The 17,987-nt window shown below is 42.2% G+C and overlaps 1 protein-coding gene across 4 annotated transcripts in view; it reads left to right on the plus strand.

The window, feature by feature from the left end:
• The first annotated feature begins 267 nt into the window (after positions 1–267).
• USP48 (ubiquitin specific peptidase 48) overlaps positions 268–17,987 on the plus strand; it is a 55,439-nt gene continuing 37,719 nt past the window's right edge. The window contains exons 1-11 of one of the 4 annotated variants that reach the window (XM_050931169.1): positions 268–416; positions 1,563–1,683; positions 2,947–3,103; positions 4,135–4,262; positions 7,306–7,430; positions 8,087–8,195; positions 9,546–9,679; positions 10,006–10,088; positions 10,582–10,761; positions 13,158–13,283; positions 16,832–16,981. In XM_050931169.1, coding sequence (XP_050787126.1) covers positions 283–416; positions 1,563–1,683; positions 2,947–3,103; positions 4,135–4,262; positions 7,306–7,430; positions 8,087–8,195; positions 9,546–9,679; positions 10,006–10,088; positions 10,582–10,761; positions 13,158–13,283; positions 16,832–16,981 — 1,447 coding nt within the window. In that variant the 5' untranslated portion in view covers positions 268–282. The remainder of the gene's footprint in view (positions 417–1,562; positions 1,684–2,946; positions 3,104–4,134; positions 4,263–7,305; positions 7,431–8,086; positions 8,196–9,545; positions 9,680–10,005; positions 10,089–10,581; positions 10,762–13,157; positions 13,284–16,831; positions 16,982–17,987) is intronic. The other 3 variants (XM_050931170.1, XM_050931172.1, XM_050931171.1) reach the window with 3 other exon arrangements.

The following is a 17,987-nucleotide window of genomic DNA, read 5'->3' on the forward strand; positions in this document are numbered from 1 at the left end:
AGTTCACGTGCGGTCGCTTCATGTCGTCACCGCGTCGGCGCAGCCCCTACCTGGGCCCGAGAGCCAGGAGCCAGGCGCGCGGCCAAGGAGCCGCCCGGCCGGGCTGAGCGGGGCCGCGCACCGGCGGGGGAGGGGCTGCAGCCAGGTACCTCGCGGAGCAGGGGGCGAGCTCCCTGCGGGCCTGCGCGGTACAGGCGTCGGGCGCGCGCTCAACGTCCGTGTGGCGGGGGGCCCGGCCGCCTCTGAGCCGCTTCCTCAGGCCGCGGGCGCGGCCGGCGCGGGATGGCCCCGCGGCTGCAGCTGGAGAAGGCGGCCTGGCGCTGGACCCAGACCGTGCCGCCCGAGGAGGTGACGCAGGAGCACATCGAGGCGGCCTATCGCATCGGGCTGGAGCCCTGCCAGCGCGGCGTGTGCAGGTACCGGGCCCGCCCCCAGCGCCTGAGGGCCCCAGCGCGCCCGTCCCCGCGGCCTCTGGGCCGCCCCGAGGCCGGGCGCGCTCTGCGGGAGGGGCCTGCGGGGAGCGCCTGGGCCCGGCCGCCATGGCAGGAGCCTCCCGCCGGCCGGAGAGCTCAGCGGGGGGGCGGCTCGTGCTCCCTCGGCTGCGGAGGTCAGGCCCCCCCCGCCCCGGCCCCGCTCCTTCCCGCGGGCAGCGGAGCCCGAGGCGCTGCGCAGCGCCGAGCGCTCTGGAGGAGGAAGCAATATTGTGTCAGGTGGTTTTCCTGCGCGTTAGGAGTAGTAAGTACAAACCAGACCTGGGTGATTTTTAAGGTGGCAACTGTTCCTTTAACGTCCTAGCTGTGGACCTTGTGCCGGGCGGAACCCAGCCTGGTCAGACTTCAGGTGGACGTACCATAACCCCAGAACAGCTCTTTCTGTGCCCCATAGTGTGGGGGAGCTTGTGTACGGGAATGGCTTTGAAAACTCTTATCCCACAGCAATAAATGTCTTTAGGTAGCAATTACACCGTTAATGCATCGAGTTTAGTTTAAGTTTGTTAAACAAACACACAAAAAACCCTGTTCTCCCCCCCCACCCCCTTCTCCCCAGTGGGTTATAAGTGCTTCCTGAACAAATTACAACATCAAGCCCTTTGCACCATCTCTGACTTGTCCCCCTGTTGTGTGGGTGAGCAGGATGAAATTGTGCATAGCTGGACAAAGCATAGGAGCACTGTCGAGCAATCAGGCAGAGTCACCATGAGCTGTAAATTGTCTTTGTGAAAAACAATTTCTCCCTGTGTGGAGAAAGTGGCATTTCTGCTCATTTCAACAACTGAAACAAGGATTTTGTTTGGGTGAACTATACTGAGATTAACACTAAACAGTACCTCCAAACCTGTTAAGTAAAAACCAGAACCCATTGGTCATAAATTAAAGAGCACGTACTATTAATAAAGAGAACGTCTCAAGTTACTTCTGAGTGTTCTTTGTTTTGTTTTTTGTTGCCCTTTGTTTTGCAAATAAAAATAATTTGGTTCACCTTGTCTGCTGCATGTTTATGCACTAGTTACAAATGGCAAGTGTATGGTCTATATTTTAATGTTTTCATAACTATTTTTGTAGAAGAAACTGCAGAGGAAACCCAAACTGTTTGGTTGGGATTGGTGAACATGTTTGGCTAGGAGAAATTGATGAAAATAGTTTTCACAACATCGATGACCCAAACTCTGAACGGAGGAAAAAGGTAAAAGAAACTCTTCAAACTGTAGCTCCAGTTTGGCAAATGGTTTCTACTTATGTGAGTAAAGTTTACATATATGCTTAAGTGTTTGTAGGTTAAGACCCCACATAAAAGAGCCCTCTTTTTCTTCTTCAAAGAATACCGTGTTGCCAGGATTCCCACTACTGGATTTAGCTCCCTAGCATGAGTCTGGAATTCCCTTAGCTTTCAAAGATTTGAGGCACTAGCTGCTCATTCCCCATCTGAGACCAACTCTGAGTGTCTTGGTGCCCTAGAGCAGGGGTCGGCAATCTTTCAGAAGTAGGGTGCTGAGTCTTCATTTATTCACTCTAATTTAAGGTTTTGCATACCAGTAATACATTTTCATGTTTTTAGAAGGTCTCTTTCTATATGTTTGGTTATATATTATAAACTATTGTTGTATGTAAAGTAAATAAGGATTTTAAAATGTTTCAGAAGCTTCTTTTAAAATTAAATTAAAATGCAGGACACCCTCCCCTTCCCCACCTCCGGACCGGTGGCCAGGACCCAGGCATTGTGAGTGCCACTGAAAATCAGCTCGCACGTGTGCCATAGGTTGCCTACCCCTGCCCTAGAGCATTCAGTTTCGTTTCCTTGATGAGCAGAATGCTATGAGTTCTCTATAATCTAAGGGTAGGGGGCATCCAAAGAAATCATCAGATGAGAACTGCAGTGGGGAGGGGGGAAATCAATCTAAGTTACACAACTTTAGTTTTGTGAATAATGTAGCTGAAGTCGACGTACTTAGATCTACTTACCGCGGTGTCTTCACTGCGGTAAGTCGATGATTGATGCTACCCCGTCAACTCGGCTTGCGCCTCTCACCCTGATGGAGTACCAGATTCAAGGTGATAAATCGACTCCCCCTGGATTGATCGCTGCCCATTGATCCAGCTGGTAATGTAGACAAGCCCTTAGAAGTTCAAAATGTTACATGCTTCACTTCAGAATTAAGAAAGAGGACAGGGATGTATGTTAATATAAATGGAGTCAGATGATATCTGCAGATAAGCAGAATTACAGATGAACAATTGTCTCTTTAATGACATCATGTTGATTGGACACATACTGTTGGAGACTAAGAAGTTTGAAGGAAAACTCCATAAACCTGTAGAGTCTCAGCACCAATAACTAGGTACAGCTCAGCTAAAAGAAGTAGTGTAGAAAGAGCCTGACAGTCAGTATTATCAATCTGTTCCTTGTAAACAGGAATTAATTCATTTAATGTTTTCTCTTTTTTGTTAGAACGCCTTTGTAGGCCTAACAAATCTTGGAGCCACATGCTACGTCAACACTTTCTTGCAGATGTGGTTTCTTAACTTGGAACTTCGGCAGGCACTTTACTTGTGTCCAAGCACCTGCAGTGAATATGTGACTGGTCAAGGTATCCCAAAAGACAGAGGTTAGTTAGCATCTCCTAAGCCTTTGTTTTGTTATAAGCAAAAATTGCTTTAATTATCTGAGCAGAGAGAGAAGTTTTAATGTATTCAAATGAGCTACTCTGAAATTTTGTGAACCTTACGGTGTGAAGTCATTTTCAGCTTTATACAGTGAAACATGGTAAACAGTATTAAGTGTCTAGAGAGGGAAAAATTATAAGAAATATTAATTTTCATGTTTCAGGACATTATTCTACCATCAGCTGACTGGAGTTAGAAAGAAGATTCTACTCATAGGCATATTTCATGCGAGAGCTTCAATCCCACATAAAGAAATTAGGTAGAAAAATCTGGCATTGACCATGGTTGGTGCCAGAATAATGTACTAGATAGATTGTTCACACCAGCTTAGACTAGTGACCCATGTTTTTCGTTTAGTGTGCTATAGGTGTGCTTTGCAGTTAATGTGGTTTAACAGTACACTGGTTTCTGTTTTACACTATGGATTATTGCATTGTAATAGCTGTTTTACCATGCTGCTTAAACTTACTATTGCAGCTGGTGCTTCACACCAGATAAAATGAATTTTTGTCCATTTTTTGTGAGGTATTATTTTTAGCCCATCATTTCATTTGATGGAGGAGGTACTCAGAAGATACGGTATTTGAAAGCAACAAAATACTGTGGAAAACCTCAAGTGTACAACATAACAGAATTTATTGTTAATTAATAACCTTAGGGCCTTCTCCTCCTACAGAGTGTTGGCTGTGGGAAAGGCAGCACAGTCTAAAATGGGAAAATCTGTCATCTTTAGAGCTATGATTTCCTGATTCTTAATTTAACCACTTTAGAGCTCATGACGATTTATAATCTGAGCTGTAAACAAGGACAGCTTGCTTCTGACATGAAGATGTGTATTAAAAATAGTTTAATCCGTTGACTAACAAAAAGTAAATTATTCTAATTGGTATGACTTTAATTTTCTCTTGTATTGTTTTGATAAAAACAGTAACTTTCTGATGACTAATTTGGGCATGTTTTTTTTTCCCAATAGATTATGAACCCCAGACAATTTGTGAACATCTTCAGTACTTGTTTGCGTTGTTACAGAACAGTAATAGACGATATATTGATCCCTCCGGGTTTGTTAAAGCGCTGGGTTTGGATACAGGACAACAACAGGTAGTCGAGGTTTTTAAATTTGACAACCTTTCCTTTTGAACAAATTGGGCATGGTGGAACATTTATCCTGTAACAGAACATAAAAGCCTGTTGACTGGATTGTCAGTAGGTGTAAATTGGCATTGTTTGGTACATTTAATTGGAGCTGTGCTGATTTACACCTTGAGGAGCTGCCCCTAGATTTAAAATGAAACAACTGATTAAAATCATACTGTCTTGCTTGCTTGTGCTTCTCCTTTCCTGTTGCTTGACTAGAGCTATCATGTAAACAGAAGTAACTTGTGTTTGTGTGCTGAGACACTGCAAAGCGGTGTCATGATGAGTCTCGGAGGTGTTAGAAACCCAGAAGGATAATGGAGCCACACTTGGATGATTTGTTTTTTCTAGAGGTCATCTAATGCATGCAACGGTGATGAGGGAGTTGGCTGACTTGATTGCAGAGCCATTGGCCATTATCTTTGAAAACTTGTGGCGGTCAGGGGAGGTCCTGGACGATTGGAAAAAGGCAAATATAGTGCCCATCTTTTAGAAAGGGAAGAAGGAGAATCGGGGGACCTGCAGACCAGTCAGCCTCAGCTTAGTCCCTGGAAAAAACATGGAGCAGGTCCTCAAGAAATCCATTTTGAAGCACTTGGAGGAGAGGAAGGTGATCAGGAACAGTCAGCATGCATTCACCAGGGCAAGTCATGCCTGACCAACCTGATTGCCTTCTATGATGAGATAACTGGCTCTGTGGATATGGGGAAAGCAGTGGACATCATGTATCTTGACTTTAGCAAAGCTTTTGACACTGTCTCCCACAGTATTCTTCCCAGCAAAGTAAAAAAGTCTGAATTGGATGAATGGACTGTAAGGTGGATAGAAAGCTGGCTAGATCGTCGGACTTAACGAGTAGTGATCAATGGTTCCATGTCTAATTGGCAGCCGGTATCAAACAGAGTGCCCCAGGGGTTAGTCCTGGGGCCCGTTTTGTTCAACATCTTCATTAATGATCTGGAGGATGGCGTGGACTGCACCCTCAGCAAGTTTGCAGATGACACTAAACTGAGAGGAGTGGTGGATACATTGGAGGGTAGGGATAGGATACAGAGTGAGCTAGACAAATTGGCAGATTGGGCCAAAATAAATCTAATGAGGTTCAGCAAGGACAAGTGCAGAGTCCTACCCTTAGGACGGAAGAATCCTATGCACTGCTACAGACTGGAGACGGACTGTCTAAGCAGCAGTTCTACAGAAAAGGACATTGGGATTACAGTGGATGAGAAGCTGGCTGTGAGTCAACAGTGTGCCCTTATTGCCAACAAGGCTAACGGCATATTGGGCTGCATTAGTAGGAGCATTGCCGGCAGATTGAGGGAAGTGATTTTTTCCCCTCTGTTCAGCACTGGTGAGGTCACATCTGGAGTATTATGTCCAGTTTTGGGCCTCCCACTACTGAAAGGATGTGGACAAATTGGAGAGGCCAGCGGAGGGCAATGAAAATGATTAGGGGGCTGAGGCACATGACTTTTGAGGAGAGGCTGAGGGAACTGGGTTTATTTAGTCTGCAGAAGAGAAGAGCGAGGGGGGATTTGATAGCAGCCTTCAGCTACCTAAAGGAGGGATTCCAAAGAGGATGGAGCTTGGCTGTTCTCAGTGGTGGCAAATGACAGAACAAGGAGCAGTGGTCTCAGGTTGCAGTAGGGGGCATCTAGGTTGGATATTAGGAAAATCTATTTCACTAGGAGTGTGGTAAAGCACTGGAAGGGGTTTCCTAGAGAGGAGGTGGAATCTCCATCCTTTAGAGGTTTCTAAGGCCTGCCTTGACAAAACCCTAACTGGTATGATTTCATTGGGGTTGGACTAGATGACCACCTGAGGTCTCTTCCAGCCCTAATCTTCTATGATTTTAATATTCGGTTCTGACCTTTTTAAAAGAAATGCCATAAAACATTAATTTGAGAAGATAAGAAATGATGGCATGAAACAGTGATTGAGTATTGTCACAAATCGTTAAATAAAAACATAAGAACTGCCATACTGTCAGACCGATGGCCCATCTAGTTCAATATCCTGTTTTCCAACAGTGGCCAAGGCCAGGTATTTCAGATTAAATGAATAGAACAGGTAATCATCAAGTGATCCATCCCCTGTCATCCACGTCCAGCTTCTGGCAAACAGATGCTAGGGACACTCAGCATGGTGTTGCATTCCTGCCCATCCTGGCTAATAGCCATTGTTGAACCTATCCTCCAAGAATGTATCTATTTCTTTTTTGAACCCTGTGATAATTTTGCCTTCACAACATCCCCTGGTAACTAGTTCCACAGGTTGCCTGTGTGTTGTGTGAAGTAGTACTTCCTTTTCTTGTTTTAAACCTGCTGCCTATTAATTTAACGTGGTGATCCCCTAGTTCGTGTTATGAGAAGGCGTAAATAAAAGTGTTGTTTATTTTCTCCACACCAGTCAGGATTTTATACACCTCCATCATGTCCCCTCTTTTCTAAGCTGAAAAGTCCCAGTCTTTTTAATCTCTCCTCACACAGAAGCTGTTCCATATGCTTATCAAAGGATACTCCATTCCCTAACAAAGGAAGATTAATACACTTTGAACTACCGTGTGATGTTTTTACAACATAAGCGGTGCTCTGAAAAAGCCTGTCAGTCAAATATTTGTTTCAGTATTCCTCTGGGGAGAAGACTGGCTTACAATGTGGAGTTATAAAGGGAGAATAATGGGATTTATAGAGTATATAAGCCACTCCTATTGTTCAGAATCCTGCGAATTGCAATGCAGAAATCAAACACTTCTTAGCAACCAGCACTGTATCAATTTTATTCATGCTGCTATTCTCATGCTGTGTCTTAATCTCCTGTTAGTCAAGTTCAGTTTTTTCTTAGCCCTCTTGATTTGTATTTTTCTATTCATCATGCTCCGTAGTAAGCTTTCGTGTAATTTGGTATGTGGTTCTCCATCACTGACATTTCACGTAAATTGGAGAGGTAGGTTCTGACTCCACTTCTGAGTTGCAGTATATTACCAAGTATTGGTGTTTTGTTCTAGGATGCCCAGGAATTTTCAAAGCTATTCATGTCACTACTAGAGGATACTTTGTCTAAACAAAAAAATCCAGATGTACGGAACATTGTTCAAAAGCAGTTTTGTGGAGAGTATGCATATGTCACTGTGTAAGTAGTTGGTTTAATTCTCTAGTGGTGCTTTCTTGCTCAGTGTTTGCCTATTCTTTTGGTCACCTTTCTATAAATATTGAAGGCTTTTTTCAGGAGGGAGAGGAAAGCATGAAGGAGCCTTTTAAAATCTGTAGCAGAAGGGAAGGTGACTTTCTAGTTTAAAAATTTAACAAATGTTTTCAGTATTTTTAAAGTCTTGAGTTTCTTAAAAATAAGATGGCATAATTAACATTCTACAGTTTGCCTATTTTTCTGTAATTCATCCTTTAGTAAAGGAAAGTAACTCACAAATATTCACCTGAATTAAAGTATGTGAATTAATTCCCCATATCGAGAATATGTGATATTAAGCTGTCCCAATGCCTGTTTTGTTTCCTGGTAGCGGAATTGTAAATTATATTTGAAACATAGCATAAAGATCAGTTGTAAATGGGCATTTCTGCACTTCCTGCTAGATGCTCTCTTCTCTCTGTACAAGGTCCTCTTGTGTAACCCATGCAATCTTGGAAAGAGTGTGTTGGAGATCATTTAATCTAGCCTCTCTCCTGGTTTAACAATAAGAGGAAGAACTTCAACAGTAAAATTTTATTATGATTAAATGACTGACACTTTAAGCCATGTACTGATGTATTTTAATTTATTTTTAATTCTAGCTGTAACCAGTGTGGCAGGGAGTCCAAACTCATATCGAAATTTTATGAACTGGAGTTAAATATCCAAGGGCACAAGCAGTTGACAGACTGTATCACAGAATTTCTTAAGGTACCAACTCCTATGGAATCCTACTGTTTCTGTAGCACCCACAAAGCATTAGTCTCCTTGCCTGTTGAGAGGGTGTTTAAGTTTTTCCCCCTTTTGTTCAAGAAGTGCTTTAATTTTCAACCTAGTATCACAGCAAAGTTAGTGGTCAGAGCTTTGAATCTACTCAGTGAGTTGACTAGAGTAACAATTTTAGTTTTCTGTCCTAAATGTGGGCCCAGTCCTGTACTCTCAATTCAAATAAAACTTCTGATGAATTCAGAGAACAATGTGTGTGGTAATGGCAATTAAAGAGACATCTGAAAATATTCCACCTAAAATTACTAGAACTGAAAGATTAGGAATATTTCTCAGTTTGTTTACTTTTTAGTTCATAGCACTGTGTATATAGACATTTTCCTTGCTTCCCTGATTTGTCAACTGGAGAGCTTTTTTTAAAAACTAAAATATTGGCAGGTGGCTCTGGAGAAGCAGCATCAGCACCTATATCTGCTTTTAATGCATGTTTAAAATTTGGCTAGAACTCAAGTTAAGGGTGTTTAAGGTTTGAGTTATGAAGGTCATTAAAAATATTAAAGGCAGAGTTAATTAAAAGTTGTCTTTTGCCCTGTAAATAGTCAGATAGTTTGGTGAAGCATCTTGTTGGTCTGCTTGTGAAAGGCCTTCTACAATAAAAAGCAAACAAATTAATATCTGCAAATCTAATAGATGTTTTAGGAGGCTACGACACCCCAAGACTACAGTCTCTTCACCTTGCAACAATGAACTTGGGCTTGAAGGTTTGCCTTACAATTAAAAGGCAAGCCTTCTCGCTTACATTTGGCCCTTGTTGATCCACATTGGGTTAATTTGGCTCAGCATGGGGAAAAGGATCCATCTATATGGATCTCATTGCATGTTCATTGCTAAAATACAGCTTTCTATTAATTCTGGCCATATGGCCACGCCATACTACCTATGTGACCTCATTAAAATAGAATTTTCCACCATCTTTCTGGTAGAAGCTAAGTTTGCACATCTCACTGTACTGTGGAGGGCAGTTTTGATAATATGCCTGATACTGCAACTAGGGCTTCTAATTTCAGTCTGGAAGATGTGGTTTCCTCAGACTGAAAGCTGTCTTTTAACAACTCTGATAATTTTACTGGGTGGTGAACCCAGAGCTTTCAGTATCTTATATACTGTCTTGTACTATCACTGCACATTAATTTGAAATACATCTTGAATGATATAGTTAGAATTCTCACATTTGAACTTGGTTTCTGTATGTAGTTTTGAATCTCAGGCTAGAGCATAGAATTAACATTGCACTCTCTCAACACGTACTGATGACCTTTCCTTTCTCTTGGTCAGGAAGAAAAGTTAGAAGGTGACAATCGTTACTTTTGTGAAACTTGTCAGAGTAAACAAAATGCAACAAGGAAGATCAGGCTGCTTAGTCTTCCATGTACACTCAACTTGCAGCTGATGCGTTTTGTGTTTGACAGGTAAGTAACCTAACCTGTGTGTGGTGTAAACATAGGAAGGATATGGGTCACTCAGAAATGCTTGTAGTTACTTTCTCTGCTTTGGCTTTTACGTCATACAGCTTGGTTCTATTCAGCAAGTCTGAATTGAGTTAAATGATATGAATTTGAGCATTTGTGCACTTAATTTTTTGTGATGTTCATTTAACTATTCAGTAGTCTTATCTATTAAAATACAGTAGTGATTTGCAAATTAAAATTTTAGATTAAATACGCAGAAAGATGTTTACTCTCCTTGCTGCATTGAGTACTTGTACATGAAAGTCTCATAATTTGTTTTTGAATAGACAAACTGGCCATAAGAAAAAGTTGAACACTTACATTGGCTTTTCTGAATTGCTTGATATGGAACCTTTTATGGAACAAAAAGGTCAGTTATACACAAAGTGTTAATTTACTACTTGTACCAATACAGCCATTAGCTGTCAAGATCTTGCCTGAACCTGTTCTCTAGCTGAAAACAACTAAAATGGTGCTGCTAATAAATGTCATTTCTGGCTCTTAACCTCTTTATTTAAAATGGAAGCTTTATCAAATGACGACAAGCACTGCTTAACCAGCAGTTGAGATTAGGTACTTAATAAAAATTCCTAAATTTCAAACTGGTGTTTGGAGCTCTGGCTACCAGAGTGGGCAGTTAAGAATGCATACAGCACAGAGTGAGTTTGTGGTACTGCTATCTTTGGGAAATAATAGGGAAAAAATTACACTGTTTTGTGTATAGGTCTTGTATAAAGGAAGTCTTGGTACAGTTCTTAAAAGAACTTTTTTGCTGCTTATTTTTCACCTTAGAAGTATCAAATGATCAAATCTTGTTCTTTGTATTTCTTGGTGGATTAAAAAACCTGCCTGTTCTCTTTCAGATGGTGTCTATATATATGAACTTAGTGCGGTTCTTATACACAGGGGAGTGAGTGCGTACTCTGGTCACTACATTGCTCATGTGAAAGACCCACAGACTGGTGAATGGTACAAGTTTAATGATGAAGACATAGAAAAGATGGAGGGGAAGAAATTGCAACTAGGGATTGAGGAAGATCTAGGTAAAACCTTTAAGTTGTGAGTGCCCTTTTAAAATAACTCTTTTCACCAAAAAACATGGAGGCTAAATCAATTACCCTGATACATGTATTGAGTGATTTTCAGTCATAACTTTTACATTTTTTTGAGGGTAACTAATGAAATTGCAACTTAATTTGTTGAAGCTAATTTTTAACCCTCACCCCAACCCCATCTGATTGTTGAATGTCTTACAGGTCTGGTGATGACTGACTTTACTTCAGTTCTCTTTTATAGATTGTAATATGGCAAGTAGTGTGCACATCAGCCATTTTTTAAACAAATCCTTGTCTAGATAACTTGCAGATTGGTAAAATGTATGCAGAGCTGTTTCGTCCCAAACCAGCACACAGAATGGGGCTTTATTGTTAGACAGTAAGATTATTTTTAGTTACCTTTTGTATATTTACTTCCACTGAGGAGTTTATTCTTTATCTTTTTGAAGGGGAACTGAAAAGTTTTCATAAATCTTAAAACCAAAACATTTTTGGAGCAAAAACTACCAATGTTTTTATCTTTTCTGTCACTTTTCCTCTTCTTTCCGCTCCCCTCATATCTGTTTACATTGGCACTGTTGGTCTTGACTTCTCTGAGTTTGCTGAAGAACTTCAGCTTGCTCTGCTTGCAGCTGATGTGGAGGAGATATTAAATGCTAAACTAACAGTCTGCGTGCCTGAATCTGCAAAGTCCTATGCCTGTGAGTAACTTCAATGAGTTAATGCTCGGTAGCTCTCAAGATGGGTTTGTAGACTTGGGCAGAGTACTGCAAGAGGCATTTAAGAATCTCCATTCTAGTTCTTTAACAAAAGCAGGGAAGTGTAAGACCAGATTTTTCTCATATAAAAAGCAAGCTGACTAACTTAAAAGGCCCTCAGTTTTCTGACAGAGCGCCATAAATATGGCCCTTAGGATTTTTAAAGTCTATTTTTTACCTGAGCCATCATTTGTTTTGTAAGATTTTTCTGGGGAATTCTGAGAACACCACCAAACATGCTCAGACCTCCCCTGTCTTCGTGACTTCCTCCATGCACACACCTATCCGATGTCTCTTCATTTTCAGCTTTGCTGATTGTTGCTGGTAAAGTTAGTTGTGAAGAGCATGTATGTGAACTCCCACTAGAGCTGTGATGTTGTCATGCTTAGTGCATGAGTGATGAAATTGACCCTTAATAAAATCATGAAGCCGATTATACACAGTGCTGTCAAATCCCGAAACACAGAAAAATGATTTTCTTTAATCTTTGTTCTGTTAGCCTCACGGGTTACTCCTTGATTTACTTGTAACAGTAGGTTAAAACATTCAGATCACAAACAGTATTAGGCCAGGGTCCCACAAAGTTTCATCCGTATGAGGAACTTTAAGCACAGATGTAGTCCCACTGAAGTCAATAGGGCTCCTCATGTTTTTAAAGTTAAGTATGTTGATTAATATTTGTGGTATTGGACCTTTCATGTGCAAAGAGTTATAAATATAAACTTTGTTCAGTGTGTGTTAGTGATTTTCCTAGCTCCACCCAAGACCTGAGTTCAGGTTCTTTCTCCTGTAAGAGCAGATGCCATCCCAAACATACAGCAGTGGAAGGAGTTCTGCTTCAGGTATTGGAGGTCTGCTTATCTGCTGCAGGGAAACACTCTTAAGCTCTGGCCCTGCAGTGGGGGCAGATCCACAAATAAGTGTGGATAGTTATGCTGGAGGGTTAAGCGTTTGTGGACCCTATCAATGTAGTACTGGAGTTTCCCAAGAAATAACAATATATGCCTACAGTATTTTCCATGTGTTGTATTAAAGGTTTGATCATAAGCAGGTTTTTCCTTCATTTAAAAAAAACAACAACTTTACTTTTAAAATTGCAAATACACATACATATATATTTTTGTAAACTTTCTTTTTCTGGCAGGCTGGAGATTAAGATAGAATTACAGGTTCAGAAATATTGGTTGGCATTATATGGCCAAATTCTTTCCATCTCTTAAGTCCAGTTAAAGGTGGAAGTTGAACCAGCCACTCTGGAATAACTCTTTATTTCCTGCACTGCACTTGGATATTTATAGGTGTCATGCAATGGGAAAGGACACGTTTCTGTTACGTGCATAAAATGTTTTATGTCATGTGCATTAAATGATATTTAAATTCTCTGCAACCCAATCTGAGTAAGCATTAGACAGTGTTATGTGGTATAAGGAACTCTGCATTAATTTGACTTGTACACAGTACGCGGGCCAAACTGTCCATATTATGTTGGAGAAAAGTTCTGGTGAGGTTGGAGATAATGTGTATATGTTAGGGAGGAATTGAAATGAGATGTGTAATGCTCCCCATTTAAAGGAGAATAAATATGCTGGAATACATGTTCATTATTTTTTGGCTTCTGTACCTCAGCAGAGCCTTCTAAATCTCAGACTCGTAAACCCAAGTGTGGGAAAGGAACTCACTGCTCTCGAAATGCTTACATGTTGGTGTATCGTCTGCAAACACGGGAAAAATCTCTAACAGCAGAAGTCCCAAGTAAGTGAACTTGGACTTTTCAAACCTATTCCTGTCAGAGGTAGCAAGGCCTCGTACGTCTGTTTGGCCCAGTTCCAGAGGGAAATTAGCACTTCTCTTAAATACTTTTTGCAGCACTGAGTCCAATAGAATAAAAGCTTACTTTAAATGATCCAACAATTATTCCAGCAATAAGCACTCACTCTATAGTACACTGGCAATTATAACTGATACTTACTGAGTAGTGTACTGGTCTTGATACATGCACCAGCAGCGGCTTACTGATATTTGTTACTATTTGACTTGCTAAGTATATACATAACTTTTTTTAAAGAATTAAGTTTTGCAATGATTCTTCCACTATGAAAAATAGTTCCTCGGAAAGTGGAAAGAATAAGAGCAAAAAGGCCATGCATACCTTTTCATCTATATATTTCATGCATATGTGTTGTGTTCTTCTTAACCATTTGTCTTCCACCCCTGTTGTGCTCTTCCCTCTCTCTCTCTAAAAGCCAAGCTGTCTTTTCAGCAGCAGTTTATAGCCCATCAGCCAGTCTTCTCTCATTTCCTTTCACAAAGTTATTTAGAATACTGGCAAGTTACCCCAGTTAGCTTTTCACTAAGAAGAGTGGCTTGTCTGAAAGGATATCCCTTTGCAGTTCAAATGACAGTTTGACACTCTGTATGAAGGAGGGTAAGTTTAAAATTTCACGCCCATAACCACTCCGTGTCCTTGTCCTATCGCTGTTACCACCTGAACTCCTGTAACATAATAGCTGTGAGGCTTTATCATGTGTGTTGAAGTAGACCCAGTTGTTAACAGCAGAGTCAGTGCACATCATCACAAAATGCTCAGCTGTCCAATCAGAGTGACTTTGAATAATTAGTGCCCACAGCCAGATTCTCATTTTAATTTTTAAACTAATTATGTCTAAAAGTTACGCATAAAGATAAATAATGATGGCTAAAAGATGACAGTGGTGTATACAGGTCTGGCGCAAGGGGTTTTAGCGCCCTAGGCGCACGGCAATTTTGCCATCCCGCAGCTCCAGTGGAGCTGCCACAGTCATGCCTGCAGAGGGTCTGCTGGTCCGCGGCTCCGGTGGAGCTGCCGCAGTGGTGCCTGCGGAGGGTCCCCTGGTCCCGCGGCTCCGGTGGAGCTGCCGCAGTGGTGCCTGCGGAGGGTCCCCTGGTCCCGCGGCTCCGGTGGAGCTGCCGCAGTGGTGCCTGCGGAGGGTCCCCTGGTCCCGCGGCTCCGGTGGAGCTGCTGCAGTGGTGCCTGCGGAGGGTCCCCTGGTCCCGCGGCTCCGGTGGAGCTGCCGCAGTGGTGCCTGCGGAGGGTCCCCTGGTCCCGCGGCTCCGGTGGAGCTGCCGCAGTGGTGCCTGCGGGAGCTCCACCGGAGCCGCGGGAGCAGCCGACCCTCCGCAGGCACGACTGCGGTAGCTCCACCGGAGTCGCTTGCTGCCCCATCCAGCAAAATGCCACCCCGCCAATAATCCTGGCGCCCTAGGTGATTGCCTAGGCCGCCTAAATGGAAGCGCCGGCCCTGGGTGTATATACTGTAGTGAGTGTGGGCGGTCCTGGTGTTTGACAGTGGCTCAGTTCTCTTGTTTCTGTCCGAATGGCCTGCTGTACCTCGCAAGTACTTGTTACTTCTCTTAATGTAAACAAAGGGTATAAGGAATGTAAGAGTGCAGGCCATTCACCAATTTTTCATCTAAGTATTCATGGCCTATCTTAGAGCTTCGAGAAGGTGGAATTCAATTGGTGAATGGATTTAATACTAATGCCCAACAAAGCACTATACATGAATTGTAATTAATCTTCCTGGGGCACTAGGCATGGAGGTGTTAGTCCTGTTTTAGCAGGCTGGGGAAGTAAGATGTTAGAGTGAATTGACTTGCTGCAAGCCACACAGCAGGTCCTACTGATGGCAAGAATACACCTGGGGTCACCTGAGTCATGGCCTCTTGCCCTAGCTGCCATGGCATGCTGACTCCTAAGTTAACTGTAGAAGTGAAAGAATTAAGCTGAATGTATTGAACTAAATGTCCCAGAAACAAATAATTTTTTTAGCATCAAGGTTAAATAAAATTAAGAACATTCTATGAGATTTGTGTAGCACCTGTCATGATGGTAAAATGAAAAATACGTTTGAGTTAACGTTTCCCAAACAGCTTAGTTCTTAAATTCTAAATGTAGAAGAACATTTCACAGGAAATATTTTACGCCTTCTTTGTACCATTGCTGTATGGATGTAGGCAATCTTCTGTCCTTTCCCCTTGGTCCTCTTTTCACTATTAATTGACTGCTACATCTGTTTTGTGTTGTGCCTGTTATTGCAGACAGGGGCGGCTCTAGACATTTTGCCGTCCCAAGCACAGAGGGTCCACTGGTCCCGCAGCTTCAGCGGACCTCCCGCAAGCGTGCTGCCGAAGCTGCAGGATCAGTGGACCCTCTGCAGGCAAGCCGCCAAAGGCACCCTGCTTGCCGCCCTAGCGGCAACCGGCAGAGCACCCCCCGTGGCTTGCCGCCCAGGCATGTGCTTGGAGCACTGGTGGCTGGAGCCGCCCCTGATTGCACACCCTTGCTTATTTTTCCTCCCTTTCCTTCCCCCTTTGTGTGAATTCCCATCATTCCTACAATTTCCATTTCTTCATCTGAAGTATCCTATTTTATTTCACTGGTGACACTAAAACTTCCGGTCACCCTCCCCTTTCACTTGAAGCAGCAGCCTTTCAGTTTCCCTGCCTGTTCCCTTTAATTCACAGGAGTTCTTAACAGTTTTCTGCGCTTATCACTAAACCATGTAGAACCTGGATCACTAAGATTTCATATGTGCCCCCAAATCCTTCTTGCTGGCCTCTCTGGTAGGTGGCATTAAGGATTCTGGTGTGCTCCTAAGACTGAAGACCCAGGTTTTCTGCATCTCAGTAGGAAGAATGATTGCTCCAAAGAAATAGAGAGGAACAACTAAGGGACCTGTGGGTTGCTGAGATGAGTGGGAGGCAAGAAATGGAACCAGGGGCCTCAAAGAGTTACAGGGACATCACTGAAACAGCCTGGTGGGCTCACAGTCTGCAGCACTTCACCATTACAGCTGTACAAAAACTCTTGCTGCTTTTTTCCTTAGTGTGTTTAACAACATATTATAGTACATTATTGGTAATCCTTTCAAACATGTGAAAAGTATTTGTCACGCACCAAAGGTTTTTCTAAACCACTGCAGGTATCACGTCCTCCATAGTGAACTCTGTTAGGCAGTATTAAATCATTTGCATCCCACGTCTCCTTCACACTAAATTACCCATATAGGCACAAATACTGAAATGTAAATATTGTCGAGAAGGAATATCCAGGCACTTGACTTCTAGAAAGACTCTGTATTTCATTATTTGTGTGAGGAAACCTTTAAGCTCAGTGGTTATTACCATTGTATATTACTGCTCACTGTGAAAATTAGCATAATTGACTTTTAATTTTGGCCATCTTTTTTTTTTTTTTTTTTTTTTAAGATAGAGTAGGATTAGTGGTAGCTAGTACTTCTGCTTTCTTTCTTTCTCCATAGCTTTTCTGCAGGAGCTCGTCGAACGGGATAACTGCAAGTTTGAAGAGTGGTGTAACGAAATGGCAGATATGCGTAAACAAAGCGTGGTCAGAGGCAAAATCAAACATGAAGAGGTGAAGGAGCTCTACCAAAGGTTGCCTGCTGAAGCTGGTCTGTAAGATATTCTGGTAGTATTTTATAGTAGACCATTGTTAAGATTAGCACTGTAAATAAATAACTAAATTAATCCTATTTCCCATTTATGTATAAGTTCATATAGTGGATGTTACTCCCCTTTTCCTTGTAGCCTTTTGAGATCTGGTATTTGTGGTAGCTACTGCAAGACTTTGGGCAGTGGAGAAGGACACGGATATCCACTCATTCTCTACCTCACTCAGACTTCCGCTGCTGTATATTTTAAAGTACCTAAACAAGATTTGGAAGGTGTGAGTTTGAAAATATTAATATAAATTTACAAGTGTTTAATTTTCTGCAGGAGCCTTTGCCCAAAAATTCATTCCTTTTTTCTTCAGATAAGCTGTTTGTTTCTAGATCATTAGTGCCACATTAATACATGCTAGCACATGAGTTCATAATCAGAGCATATCATTAGAAGCTTTTAGATGCTATTGTTTTTTTCCCCTTAGGAGAGAAGGGCTTGTTGACCAACACTTAAGACTACAGGAGAGGATGCATGATCAGTGTTGCTTTTCCCCATAATGCTTTCTGCCACAACCTACTTTCTTCTGCTTACTCGTTTTTCCTCTCTCTCATTATAACTGCCATCAGTGCCATCTCTCCCTATCTTTCTCTTTCTTGATTTACTCCCTCACCATCAATGATGCCCTTGGCAGTCACACTCCTGTGCTTTTTCCTTGTACCACTGGGCCCATTTTCTGCTGCCCTATGAACAGCTTAGCTCACTGTTGATTGATAGCACTGACAAGGAAGTAACTTAGGTAATCCTGCATCTCCAGCTTACTTGCATGCTTTGGTGCTGTTGATCCAAATGAATCAGCAGGTAATAGGTCACACTTTCACTCAACCTTTTGCCAGAAAGTCATTAATTTAATTCTTACAGACACTTGGAAACTCCATGTCAGCAAGTTTTTATCTATGAGAATTCCGTGATGGGGTGGCCAAAATGTGAGGTTTTGGTTTGCAAGAAAATTTTAGT

Source organism: Gopherus flavomarginatus, chromosome 21 (genome assembly GCF_025201925.1).
Source record: "Gopherus flavomarginatus isolate rGopFla2 chromosome 21, rGopFla2.mat.asm, whole genome shotgun sequence".
Taxonomy (NCBI): domain Eukaryota; kingdom Metazoa; phylum Chordata; order Testudines; family Testudinidae; genus Gopherus; species Gopherus flavomarginatus.